Genomic DNA, 14452 nt, shown 5'->3' on the forward strand with positions numbered 1-14452 from the left:
CCCGTTCTCACTTTCAAGTTACATTGTAAACAAGAAGCAGAAAGCATTCTCTCCTACAAATATAAACAAACTTGTTTGCCTGAGCGATTGGCTGAACAAGAAGTAGGACTGAGTGGACTTGCAGGGTCTAAAATTTTACGTTGTTTTATTTTTGAATGCAGTTGGGTTTTTTACATAATTCTACATTTGTAAGTCCAACTTTCATGATAAAGAGACTGCACTACAGTACTTGTATTAAGTGAATTGAAAAATACTATTTCTTTTGTTTTTTTACAGTGCAAATACTTGTAATTAAAAATAAATATAAAGTGAGCACTGTACACTTTGTATTCTGTGTTGTAATTGAAATCAATATATTTGAAAATGTAGAAACCATCCACAAATATTTAAATAGATGGTATTCTATTATTAACAGTGCAGTTAATTTTTTTAATTGCGCGATTAATTTTTTTAATTGCTTGACAGCCTTAATTTATTCATGTCTCTTCATCCCTTCCAAGTCACCATGAGATCTCTATATAAGATCTAAAGCAGAGATATTCATAAAGACAAAGATGTCATAATATAATTCCTAAACATAAAGAGGTAATATCTCTCCATCTCTAAATCATTTGTTTTTCATTTAACTGCTATGGGATGACACAGCTCTGAAACCTAACAATTTAACACCATGTCCAGATTTATATGAAGTGTGATAATTCAGTAATATATATATTTGGACTGTGGAAATAACCTTCTCTTTGTCACTTCTGACTCATTTATGATTTTGTGATTTCTGAATAGTGTTGCATGTTGCAAAATAAAGTCTTCCAAAGTTAATATTTGAATGTGCAATTCAAGAAAGAACTTAAGCACATGCTTGAGTCTCTAAGTGCTTTCCTGAATCGGGGCCTGAATTAGAAAGAAAACAATTTGGGGGGGGGTTGGGTGTTCATGCTAATTTCTATAAAATGTTATACTTTTAAATGCTTTACAATAAATGGCCTGAAGGTTGCCTTGAAGGTACTTCATTTTGTATGACAGTTTTTTCCACTGAGAGACAAGGTGAATAAGGTAACAATTTTTTATTGAACCAGCTTCTGTTGGTAAGAGAAGCAGTTTTTGAGCTACACAGTGCTCCTTTTCAGATCTGGAAAAGGAACTCCTGGCATCACAGCAAAATGCAAGGTAAAACAAATTATTTAGCATAAGTAGCTAGTACATATTTTCCACTGGTTTTCTTGCCCATACATTTCACCAGGTACCTTATGTAATGAAAAAAGAGATCCCTTCGGCCAAAGACTTTCAGAGAAGACATCTTCTGAACAACCACCACCAGGGACAGCTAATGTTTTTCTTCAATCCCATTTCCCACTGATATCAAATAACCACTTGATATGCTGATCATCAGCTAAATAGAAGGGCTAAGTAGTTTTGTTCCATTAATGTTAATTTCCTTCTGTTTTACTGTCTGATTTCTTGGGCAACCATTTGCTGATCTGGTGGGTACTGTTCACAGGCAGTATTTTTTCACATGTATTGCTTTGATTTTTCCATACTCTGGTTTCATCTCTAATCCTTTCACAGTTGAATGGACAAATAAAATGTTGGTTTTAGCTACATGACATACATTTTTAGCTCCTGATGGGCCTGATCCCAAGAATATAAAAATATCCACCTCTAAGAAGGCAGGGACTGTCATTCACTACAAGTTTGTACAATGATTAGCACAATGGGACCCAACCTGTTGGAGATATTTAGGTTCTACCACAATATAAATGTTACACAATACATAATTTTTTTTCTTTTGAAGTATAGATAAAAAAATCATCTCCGATATCTGCAATGTAGATCTCAGAAATAAAGAAAGCTGTATTTTATATACTGTAACGTATAGCGCATAATTTGAAGACCTTCTCTAATTTTCACAAAAATGTACAGTACAGGTCTCCAGTTCTGCATGTCGTCTGCATTTTTGAAGCAGAATCTTAGAAAAGAACATATTTTGACCAAAAGTGGGTGAATTTACCCGGAGACAAAAGTCGCTTATGTGTTATCTAAAACAGGTTGATCTTTAGGCAAATTATGGAGTACACCCTGTTCTATGACCTTTTTGGAATAACTTGAGATCCTAGGCATCTCTTGAAGTGTTCTCAAAAAGGAATCATCTGGCATCATGTGATATTACCCACCTTAAAACTAAATAAGAAATCCAAATGCAAAATCCACCCTTGCTGTATCTCATGACACTCTGAGTGAATATCTGTCCACTGATATGTATATGCCCTTCCTGTGGCTTTCTTTGCCCTTTTCAGAAATTCTCACTCATAAAATAAATAAATAAATAAAATAAAAAAGCACTATCCCTGTTTTTTTTCCATTAGGAATGTAAAATGGCTAGTATTCTCTTCTGACAATGCAAATGCCTCAAATACTCTCCATTGGCAATGAGCACAATTAATAATAAAAGAAAAAAATAGCTAACTCTCTGATTATTAATGTATCCTCCAGTTACATTTTCAGTGTAATAATCAATTGTGAAATGTGAATTAGCTTTCCATTTTCATGTGATAAGAAATCCTCTTCAGAGCCTATATTATCTGAAACCATCAATCATGGGAATAAAAACAAATTATTACAAATCTTAACTCTTCATTAATCTGTTTTTTTTCCAAAGCCTAATTTTATTATATTCAAATCATACCCAAAGAAAAGGTGTTAAAATGCTCAGCAAAAAAGGTAGGGGTCCATTGATTCATGCAATGCAACTTTTTTCATATTTGTCTTAGATCATAAATAAACATATTACATTGTCATGTTCCAAAGTCACAGTCAAAAAGTTAAACGCAAAAAAAATTAAATATTACTAGAAATATTGGACTTAGAAATCAAGGAGTTTCACACCTAAGGCATTCGATTTGTCATTTTCTTACCCTATAATGTCTAAATATGAAAGCCTAGAACAGTGTATGACAGGCTTCTGCTGTGATACTGATGGGTAACTCCCAGCTGATAATAACTAGGTAGATGTCCGGTTGGGACCACTGACATCAATTCTAATTATTTGTGTGTTTATACCTTCTAAGTTGTACAAACATCTTGTGTATGTACCAAACAGCCTGATTTTGCTATACTATCATATTTTTATTCCACTGTGACAGAATCAAGAGGCCTTAAAATGAGTGGGAAAGGCTCCCTATGCAGGCATGGGCAGGGAGAGGGAACTTGGCTGGTGCAGAACTGGTGTAAGGACTCTGCAGGGGCCAAACTCCCAGAACTAAACACAGTGGGTAGATCAGGAACGTGTTGGGGGCATGTCTGCACTGTACTGTGGCAGCTATTTGCTCTTGAGGGTCCACAAATGGACTTGGGAAGTAAAATATAAATTAAAGTTACCTAGAGACTATCTTAAATTAGGGCTGATCTACGTCTACACAGTTTTTGTACCATTATATTGATTTAGAAACCAATATAGCTAAATCAGTACAACTCCCTAGAGTGGACACAGTTATACCACATAAAGGTATGCCTTATTCAAATAAGTTATATATAATATAAGCACCTTTGTATGGTATTCAATCAGCTATACCAGTATAAGAACTTTTATACTGTATTCAATAATCTATACCACTTTAATTCACTAAACTGTACCGATATAAGCATCTTTAAAGTTATAATTGCATCCATACTAGGGAGCTGTACCATTTTAACTATATCGGTTTTTAAAACCGCTCGTTATGGTGGTACAAAAATGGTGTTTAGACTAGCCCTTAAGCTCTCAGTGCAGGGACTATCCCTTTATGTGGATTTGTACAGTGCTTTGCACAATAGGACCCTGGTCATGACCAGGACCTTTGGGAAATACGTCACTATAAATAAATTAATTAATTCAAATAAAAAAAATAATGACATTATGTGTCATTTTTTCCCTCATTCACTAATACCACAGTCTTTGCATAACTTTCAGGCCTCAATATCCATTCATCTGCACCTGGATTTCATCAGACATTAGTCTTCTCTAAAAGACCTTCCTTCGAGCCCTTATGTTTTCTTCATATATATCCTCAGACCTCCCTTCTCAGTAAAATATTTTGAGCCAAATCCTTCCTTGTACCATGCAGGTGTGCTAGAAGGAGAAATGGACACAGGAAGCCTCTGTGCTCCATGAAAACAGTAAGACAATATCTCTACATAGCGCTCAGAAAAGCACAAGGAGGGGCTCACTTACATGCCAGCTAGTCCTCATAAACTTAATGGAGGCAGGAACTGCTGCCTAGGGTACATGGGAAGGGTGCAGCTGACTAAAGTGTATGTTGCATTTGGTGCGCAAAGTTCATTTACAAAACAGAAGTAAAGTGTAACAGATAGTGAGACTCACTCTATGCCAGCATTAGAGTTGTCAAATAATACTTAACAACAAACTTAGTCAAGGAATGTTGTTATATTTTAAGCCTAAAATCATTTAGAACAATTTATTCTGTTATTTGATCAGCAGACAGACATGGCTGAATAACTTGTGAACATATGTAATGAATCGTGTATTCAATGACTTGTGATTTTTTCCATTAAATATACAGTGAATAATATCTTTCTATTGGCCACACAGCTCTAACCAGCAGAATGGCAAGTGTGAAGCTGGCACTGTTATGTTCTCTTCTGTCTTTTTGCCACCACCAGTTAAAGGCAGGATTTTGCCTTTTTTATTAGTATATTACATTTTCCAATGCAACTGTAATTCTACACATCAAGGATGAAATCTCATCCCCACTGAAGTCAACTGAAGTTTTCCAATTGACTTCAATGGAGTCAGCATTTCACTGCAAATACCTATTTCACAGATTACTATTTGCATTCTCTTGTATTTTCAGTTTTTAAAGACAATTAACCCTGTTATTATTGCATGTAGTGGAGCAATTAAAACTATTTACTTTGTCTTGCTATAATCTTAATAGGCACAAGGAAACTTTGAAATAAAAATACAACAGTCTAGGCCTCTGTCTGCAATCAGATCTACACAGTTTAAATTTTGAATCCACCAAGATCAGTCTGTTACGTATAGTATGTAATTTCTTTTGTCACTGTCATATAATTTCCAATATTCTTCATATTCAAAACCATGTTATACTTCTAACAAGTGAACAAGGGAAAGCCTATTTAATTTTCAGGTTGAAGTGCCTTATTTGGCATTTCAAACCTCAATCACTTCCTGAAGAAAACACTTGGCCCTATTTCATCTTGTATTAAACAAAGTTATTTCTTTTCACTTTTTCGATTATATGTGTCCCTAATAGTATCTTTCTCATAGTTTCAGAGAGTCCAGCTAATACAGCATTAAAGCTCTTTCCCATTAAAGCATTCTCTTTTTCCTAATAATTTTAATTCCCTTTTTAAATGAGACATTTCAATTTTAGAAATAAATTATGCCATAACCTAAGTAGACTAAACTGATTCTTTTCCACCTTTTCCACCATGGCTCTCTGCTAAAACTAATATGCATTTTGAAAATGACCTTGAAAACTCAAAATGTAACAGTTTACAGATTTTTAGTCTATAGATCCCTCAAAATAAACACGATGGGACTTTAATCATCTTACATCCTTCCCCATGGACTGTGCCTCAACATGATGGAAAGACTTGAGTAATCTCATGACCCTGAAAACTATGCTGGCAGGAATATAACTAGTAGGGTCACCAGTGCCAGATTGGCTCCTACCCTTCAGCCTGACCAAAGGCAGTCTACCTGTCCTCCTGCTAAGAGGTTGGAAGAGGGCTAACAACTTGTTCCTGTAAAAAACAAAGCCGTTACAGAAATATACACTACTTCTCAGCTCAAAATTGGAAAACAGTGATGAAGGCCCTATGTTCCTCCTGGAATAATGAGACGTAAATCAAGCCAGTCTCATGGACTATACAGTATTTTAAGTTAGTCTTGGACATATGTTGGAAAATATAATGTCTAGTAGTATGCAGTTATGGACAACATTTTGATTTTCACTTTAAATTTCGATCTACATTGATATCTACCTTAAGAAACTGACCTTGTGTGGTATGTGGGATATCTTTACTCAGTTTATTCATCCCAATACATTAAATGCAAAAATGCTAATCACACAAGGTCAAATTCTGCATTCCTTAATAAAATAAACTTTCACTAAACTCTAACATTTGGTAAAGGAAGGACTACAGAATTTAGCTCATAAACACCAGGCCCAATCTGAAAACCCTTACTCTTGCAAGTAACCATGTGAGTAAAACCTCACTGAATTCTGTGGGATTACCTGTTCTTTTTTTAGGGCAGGAAAAACAAGGGAAGACATCCTGGCCCCACTGAAGTCAATGGTAAAGTTACATTGACTTCAATGGAGTCAGGATTTCACCTAAAAGTGTAAAACTAGGATTATAAAAGAAAACGTTACAGTTATTGTGTTCAGAGAGAATACAGTGTAACTTTATTCTATACAGCATCGTTTACATAAATTGCATCCGAAAACATAAGAAACTTTAGTACACTTCAAATGCATCAAGTGAATTTCAGAGTGTAGGATGTCACATGGGACCCATTGACAGCATGAAAACTTGAATCATCAGTAGCAAGATATATTTTACTTGCAAGAGTTTTTAAAAGACAAATAAGCAAATTTTTGGAGAAAAATATACATTTCACAGAGGTAGAGGCCTGCTTATTTCTTATTCAGAGACTGTTTGTTCTCACTTGCTGAATAAAAACATGCAGTAAGTAATCACAACTTGATCTACTAAGAAAAATGAAACTGACACAGGCAAGTAGGCAAACTGCAATTAGACCCATTCTTTCAAAGCATTCACCGCTATCAAGCTGTGGCTACCTGAATTGAGTCAGGTTGTATTTAAATTATGAGTCTTCCAGAAATGTACATCTCAAAATCTTTCATCACAAGAGGGCTAGACATTGTTAAAACAAAATTTTAATTTAACCTACAAGAAGGGGGTCTCCCCCTCGAACTGAGTGAGACTAGGCAGGGATGATTTTACTCTCAGGCTTTTTTAACATGAAGAATTGAAACAATGTATTAATAATCTCTCTCTCTCAAGCTACTAGTGAATGTGGGTAATTGCAAGGGTTGTTAATAATATGAAGAAACAAAGTATTTTGCCTCGTTTTAAATACTAGAACCTAAATTAACCTGCAACTTCGTTTCAACTGGATATGAAAGTTGAGTGCGCTTTTTATAAGCACAAAGAAACCCACACGCTCTTCATTCGTTAAAACCCAGAAGATGAGCTGTAGTTAAACCGGGCTCTAAATCTAACTTTAACATACACGTTGCACAGGTTCTGAAATTAAATGTAGAAAGAGGCTCGACTCGTTTCCTGTTTTATTGCAACACACGATTTGATTCCACCTCTATGGATTGGAATCTGGTTGCAGGAAAGACGGCAAAAGGAGAAACTTTCAATTAACTGCGAGGACAGTCATGATTTATAAAATACTCCTTTAAAGACGATTAAAGCAACCAAAAAAGAATCACCCAGGGATCCCTAAACCGGTGCACTACACCCTTGTAAAAACAGTGGAGTCTCTTCTCACCTTCCATGCTGCTGTTCCACGTGTGCTCCCTACTCCACGTGCTGGTCCAGGGCTCTAGGATTCTCAACTGCAGCAGGCGGGAGATTCCCAGCGACTGGGCTTCCGCTCTGGATAGGAGACGGTGACATCAGGCATTTAAAGGGACAGGAACTCATTGTCTGTGTGATTAGAGCGGCGCCGGGTGGTGGTTTGAAAACCTCGTGCAAAACTGCTGCGAGAACACACAGCCCCTGTAATCCCTCGCATGAGTCTGGGTGCAAAATTTCAACCTCTGGGCAGGAGAAATGGGCACATTTCAGAATTAGCAATTATTATGGTTAATTAACTAATTTAAAAATGCATTCATTTCATGTGATTGAAATATGTTTAGTTTCAGGCACAAAAAATGCCACCTCGACAGCTAAAATGTGTTACCAGCAAGTTATCTATAGTGGGAGGAAATCGGTGTGTTTTTGAGAGTTAAACCTGTAAGACCATGTATTCTGATAGGCGGAGGCAGTTGGATTAGTCCTAAAATAAACATTTAAAATGTCATTAGGATTTTTTAAAAGGCTTCTTCATAGTCCTGTAACCTGAGATTTATAAACATCATAACGTTTTACTCTTCTCCAGCACCCTTTATACCAAAGTGCTTTGCACACAATCTACACTGCAGAGGCACTGTAATGCAGATATCTGAGGGATATAGGGTCCTGCCTCCCCAATCTGTGTGCAGGATGCTTAATAATAGTGCAAAGGAAGGGGGGATTTTTGGTAGGAATATAAGGGCAAACTCCTATTCTCATACAAAGCACCAGTGGATCAAAAAGTGCCAGTGCAAACCCTACTCTTAGGAAAAGGGTCACAACAAACGTCATGGCTCTTTATCTCCATGTCTGCAGAGATGGCTTTCTGGCTTGCCAAGTAAAGAAGCAATGGCAGGGTCCCCAGAAACAGGCAGATACTACTTGGAGAAAGGAGCAAGGTGTACAAGACAGAATAACAACACTTGCCATTCATGGAGCTACAGCAGTGGCAGAGTTGGGAATAGAAGCCAGGTATCCTGATTACCAAATCCATGTCCTATTCCCTGGATTACATTGTCTCCCCGGAAGCTACTGAGGGACTCCCAAAAGCATGGGATCCATCCTGGAGGTGTCACTGGTGAAACAGGGAATAAGGTCTTATGTGACTGACCCTCTCCATGATCCCATCACCAGAGAGGGAAACTGGGCTCTGAGTTGCTGAGGATGTTGTAACACCTCTAAAATGTGGTGTCCTAAGTCATCACATGTCTTTACACTCACATATCTTTCTTAGTTCCCAGTGACTTGTTCCAGGGAAGTTTCTTCACATGTACAACATTATGATTAAAAAAACATTATTCTTTGAAAGGAATGGCCAAGGTGCATTCAAGGAATTCCACATGTCCCATGTCTGCCCTCATCTTGAATACAAACAGGGCATCAGCAGATACTAGTTTCCAGCATGCATGACCCATATTGGTCCAGTTGAACTACAGTTGTCTGTAAGATATATGCCTCCATATTAAACATAAAAGACAGATGCAATGTGTTCCATTCAAGCAATTTGCCATCGTAGCCCACATTTGTGAAAATAGTTTACCACTCCTTCCGTAAAGCAGGTGATCTAATGGACCCATAACCCATTAAAACATTTTTCCAGTTAAAAATGGTGCTTATCATTTATACAGTGGTTTTCATTTTTTAAGTCCTTTACAAGTATTAATTCCAACAATACCCCTTAAAAGTCATTTGGGGGCTACTTCGTTTCAGTCATCTATTACTTACTCAAAAGACAGTAACTACTGTATTGCTAAGAAGGATTTGACAGGAGTAACTCAGAACTACCTTGCCTTGGTGGGTTTGTGACTCATTTCTTACAATTTGGCAAGGGTAGTTTAGGACTTTGTTTGAAGGAGTGTTGCAATAGCACGCCAGCATGCCCACACTCAACATGAACAAATATTTTTCTTTCTTTATATTTAATTTCCTTTATGTGTTACTTGGACTGGTACTGTTTTTACATCATGTAAACATGGTGACATGGTCTTCAGACACTTGCATCAACACTGTTTTCTCTGTGTTATTCACCCTCGCAGGCTTGCATATATATTAACATGATATCGCTGAGACAACACTAGGCCTCTCTTTAGTCTTAATAAAAGAAAGTCAATGTTTGCTAGCTTTTTTAAAAAAAGCAAAAATAACTCAGCTGTTTAAAAAATGACAAATTACAAAGATGCCTAGTAATCATCAGTTATGATTAACTCCATTCAAATACCTTTGCTGCTAATAATGAATCATCTTTGTTCCTACAACTCAACAAAAAGTAGCATGAAACTGGGTCTAATAAACACTTGGGAACCAAATCAGCTGAAGTTTTGAATGTGCGAGAATTCACATGGTAACTAAAAATAGTTTTGTAATTGTTTTTATCAGAGTTCAGAATTATTTACCAAGAAATGGCCTTATGAAATTTTAAATGGCCTAGATATTACAATCAATGCATCAGCAACCAGCATCATCACAAGAACAATCATCTCATGACATGATTTGACATCATCTTATATTTGTATGAGCAACTTCAAGCTCTGGTGAGCGAAAGTAGGGGGGGGGGAATTAATACTTGAGATTGAGGCTTCTATGATTGTTATCAGTATGGAATACTTAATTTTTAAAAAATATGTTTTGCTTAATTTGGACTTTATGTTTTTAGAACTTGCAGCTTGTTTATGATCTATTTATTTGACAGTTGAGAAATTAAATAAAAGCATTGGAGTAAGAACTGGACTGAGAATTAATTTACGTTGTTACTTGACATTTTATGGGAACGATTACATCTCTAAGGTTATGGAGGCCAAGTCATGCAACCCATACTTCTGCAAGTAGTCCCTTTGAAGTCAATGAAAGTACTCATGCAATGATTGCAAAATCAAGAGACTAAAGTATTGGTGAATGAAATGGTGATCTGAAGAGATCTTTCAAAAGACAAACAGAACATGGCTCTGCTATTTGATAACAGTACAGCACAGGGATGTGATTCTAAGAGTTATTTTTTGTGACCTCCTGAAGACAGCATTCTGACTGAATGTCCATCCAGTTTCTATAACCCAAAAAGGGAGAAGAGCTAGACACTTCATGAAAGTCCCTGAGTATTTCACTGTTCCTAGTCTGTTCAGTGTCAAAGGTCCTGAGATACTACAGTATTGGATGATAGTGAAAAAAATAGAAAATATCAATAATATAGAAATGACTATGTTTGTAAGGATTATTAAAACTCTGAATGTTGACAACAGATGGAAGTACAAGAGACTTTATAAAATAAAATACTATTATTATTCCTTTTGACCAGAGCAGTTAGCTGGTATTCCAGGGTCTTGGGATAACTATTGTTATGTTTAGTTTGCCTGTATTAAATTCAAAGTTAGACTCATTGCGCCTTGGAAACACCCATTGCAACTGAAAAGTCAAAGCTGTAGGAAATAATAGAAGTTACAGGTTGGCTTCAGTGGAAGCAGGGAAGGATTGGGTTGTCTCTTCAGGGGACTGAGAAGGGACTGCCATTAAAAAAAGTGCTTTCATCACCTGAACTCTTTTTTCCATATACGCATTTTGCTGTCTGAATGAAATTGTAAAATTGGGTGTTTGTGAATTATAACATATTTATTGATCTATCAAGGGCCAGTAAGATGAGAAGCATTATCTGAATGCTAGTGTACTGACTCTAAAATACAACTTAATTCTTACTATAGAAAGTAAAATACACCAAGAGACAGATGCACAAATAAGTTTATTGCATATTGTATATGAATGCTCTATATTAAGGAATTGTTGTTTAGTAGATTAATGTAGCTTTGTTTAATTTTTAGAAGATCTTTCTATGTATTTGTACAGCGCCTAACATATTGGAGCCAGTGGGCGCTATCACAAGAATAATAAGTAAATAAAAAATATTTAAGGAAATAAACCAAACTGTATCACTTATTTTTTGGTTGACAAAGAATCTTTTTAAAGAAGAAAATGCTGTTCACAGATCTATTAAGAAGATGACCTAGCTGCTTTTAACTCAGAAATATCATACTGACTTTGAAAGGAATGAGTCATTTGGCTAGAAACATAGATCATAAGTCTCAATCTACAGAGATCCAAAACTGCAGACAAAGCTTTATAATGGAGAGAATCTTATTTTACAATAATTAACAAGTGGGATAATGAAAGTTTGTGTGGGACAGTCAAATTAAATTTGGGCATAAACATCCTCTGGAACAGACTGAGATATGACTAGTATATAACGGACACAGATTAGAACTGAATCACTTTGCCGATATCGCATAAGTGTGAAAAGTTAATTTGAGTAAAACTGAAAATCTTTGACACAGAGGAACGCTAGACCTTTTTGAGATGGTCCTAATTTTAAATTAATCAACTACTCGTTGAAACTAAAACCGAACCCCTTTTGACATATTCCTTACACCTGAGCCAGCTAGTCTAGACATAACCGTTAAGTTTTCCTGAACTTGAGTAAACTGAAATAATTAAAGCAGTACCAATGCTTAGGCAGGAAACTTTAAATAGCAGGAAAATTAGAGGATAAATAGTTTTAAAACACTAATGTTTTAGTCCATAATTGTGTTTTCATTCTCAACATTTTCCTTTCATAATTCAATATTATTCCCTTGGGAGGTTTCTTTCTTTCTTAATACTGTTAGCTAAAGTCTTTGGCATGTTTTCCGAACACGGTTATATGGCTGTTTCTAACAATGTCAGATATGAATACTGTGTCCAGGTACATTTTCTGAACATGGTTATTTTAACACTGTTTTTAGAAATGCAGTGTTACCAGCCCCAAATGTTCAAAAAAGTTGAGCCAGGCCCCCAAAATCATGAGATTGACTTAAAAATTATGATATTTTTAAAAACAATAAATCTGAAGCTCTTTTTGTTTGCATTTTGGATTTTGATACAAGATCACATTTTCAAGCTTTTTGCCACAATCAGTGCTGAAAATTTACTTAAAATTAAAAGAAATAGTAGAGAGTCTCAACTCATCACATGCCTCCAGAAGCTGGGGCTTTAAGAAAAAACACTAAACATTGCAGGGCTCACAATTAAATTGTGAAAGCTGACACAGCGGCGTGGGGACACAAACCATATTGTCACTGTGTCTAGCAATGGTTTCTAAACATGGTTATAGTGCAGTGCTGTTTCTAGCTGTGCGAAGGAGGGGCAGACATCACCATGCCACAGTTCTCTCAGGGTCCCTGAAGGTTTTTCTAATATTGTTGCTAGCTGTGTGAGCCAGGATATGGAGCACTGTGTTATGGTATTTGGAAATAATTTCTGGGCATGGTTATAACAACATTTCGACTGGTGCGGGGCATGGAGGTGTTGAGGATAGATGGCCTAGTGGTGCTCCGGGTGGTTCAACCCAAGGAAGGAGAATTATGCTTTTGCATTTTGCAACTTGCTTTACTGTGCTGGGGTGGAGAATGGGGTAGAAAGGGAGACCCACCCCGCCCAGTAGTTTTATTAAAGAGGGGGGATGCTGGCCTATCCAGCCAGATTTCCTGCACGGCCATCTCCTATCAGCCCCATCGGCCTTTCAGGTGGGCAGCTGACGACCAAGGTGGGCAGCTGACCTCCCCCCCACGAGGCAGGGACTCCCCTTAAGGGGGAAAGAGGCCTCTCTGGAGAATCAAGGTAGCAAATGGCAGCAGAAAGGAGGTGGGAAGAGCTGGTAGGCTTCGTATGCATCTGCCGCGACAGGTGCAAAAAAGCCGGGAAGGGCATTTGGCCTCGCGCTGCGGACGCGACAGGCGGAAAAAAGCCGGGAAGGGGCAGTTGCCCTCGCGCTGCGGACGCGACAGGCGGAAAAAAGCCGGGAAGGGCATTTGGCCTCGCGCTGCGGACGCGACAGGTGGAAAAAAGCCGGGAAGGGCATTTGGCCTCGCGCTGCGGATGCGACAGGCGGAAAAAAGCCGGGAAGGGGCATTTGGCCTCGCACTGCGGACGCAACAGGCGGAAAAAAGCCGGGAAGGGCATTTGGCCTCGCGCTGCGGATGCGACAGGTGGAAAAAAGCCGGGAAGGGCATTTGGCCTCGCGCTGCGGATGCAACAGGCGGAAAAAAGCCGGGAAGGGCATTTGGCCTCGCGCTGCGGACGCGACAGGTGGAAAAAAGCCGGGAAGGGCATTTGGCCTCGCGCTGCGGACGCAACAGGCGGAAAAAAGCCGGGAAGGGCATTTGGCCTCGCGCTGCGGATGCAACAGGCGGAAAAAAGCCGGGAAGGGCATTTGGCCTCGCGCTGCGGACGCGACAGGTGGAAAAAAGGCGGGAAGAGCATTTGCCCTCGCGCTGCAGACGCGACAGGTGGAAAAAAGCCGGGAAGGGCATTTGCGCGGACGGGCGGAAAAAAGCCGGGAAGGGCATTTGGCCTCGCGCTGCGGACGCGACAGACGGAAAAAAGCCGGGAAGGGCATTTGGCCTCGCGCTGCGGACGCGACAGACGGAAAAAAGCCGGGAAGGGCATTTGGCCTCGCGCTGCGGACGCGACAGACGGAAAAAAGCCGGGAAGGGCATTTGGCCTCGCACTGTGGACGCGACAGGAGGAAAAAGGGCGGGTAGGGCGATTGGTCTGGCGCTGCAGACGCGACAGGCGGAAGAGGCATTTGCCCTCGCGCTGGAGATGGGACAGGCGGAAAAAGGCGGGAAGGACATTTCGTCTCGCGCTGGGGACACAACAGGCAGAAAAAAGGCGGGAAGGGCCGTTGGCCTCGTGCTGCGCATGCGAAAGACGGAAAAAAGGCGGGAAGGGGCAGTTGGCCTCGCGCTGCGGACGCGACAGGCGGAAAAAAGGCGGGAAGGAGCAGTTGGCCTCGCGCTGCGGACGCGACAGGCGGAAAAAA

The 14452-nt window shown here is 38.8% G+C and overlaps 1 protein-coding gene across 3 annotated transcripts in view; it reads right to left on the minus strand.

Annotated features, from left to right (window-relative positions):
* Positions 1-7658, minus strand: part of IKZF3 (IKAROS family zinc finger 3) — a 50977-nt gene extending 43319 nt beyond the window's left edge. For all 3 annotated transcript variants that reach the window (XM_050934527.1, XM_050934528.1, XM_050934526.1), the window contains exon 1: positions 7547-7658. In XM_050934527.1, the coding sequence (XP_050790484.1) occupies positions 7547-7553 (7 nt within the window). In that variant the 5' untranslated portion in view covers positions 7554-7658. The remainder of the gene's footprint in view (positions 1-7546) is intronic.
* Between the last annotated feature and the right edge of the window lie 6794 nt (positions 7659-14452).

This window comes from Gopherus flavomarginatus, chromosome 25 (genome assembly GCF_025201925.1).
Source record: "Gopherus flavomarginatus isolate rGopFla2 chromosome 25, rGopFla2.mat.asm, whole genome shotgun sequence".
NCBI lineage: Eukaryota > Metazoa > Chordata > Testudines > Testudinidae > Gopherus > Gopherus flavomarginatus.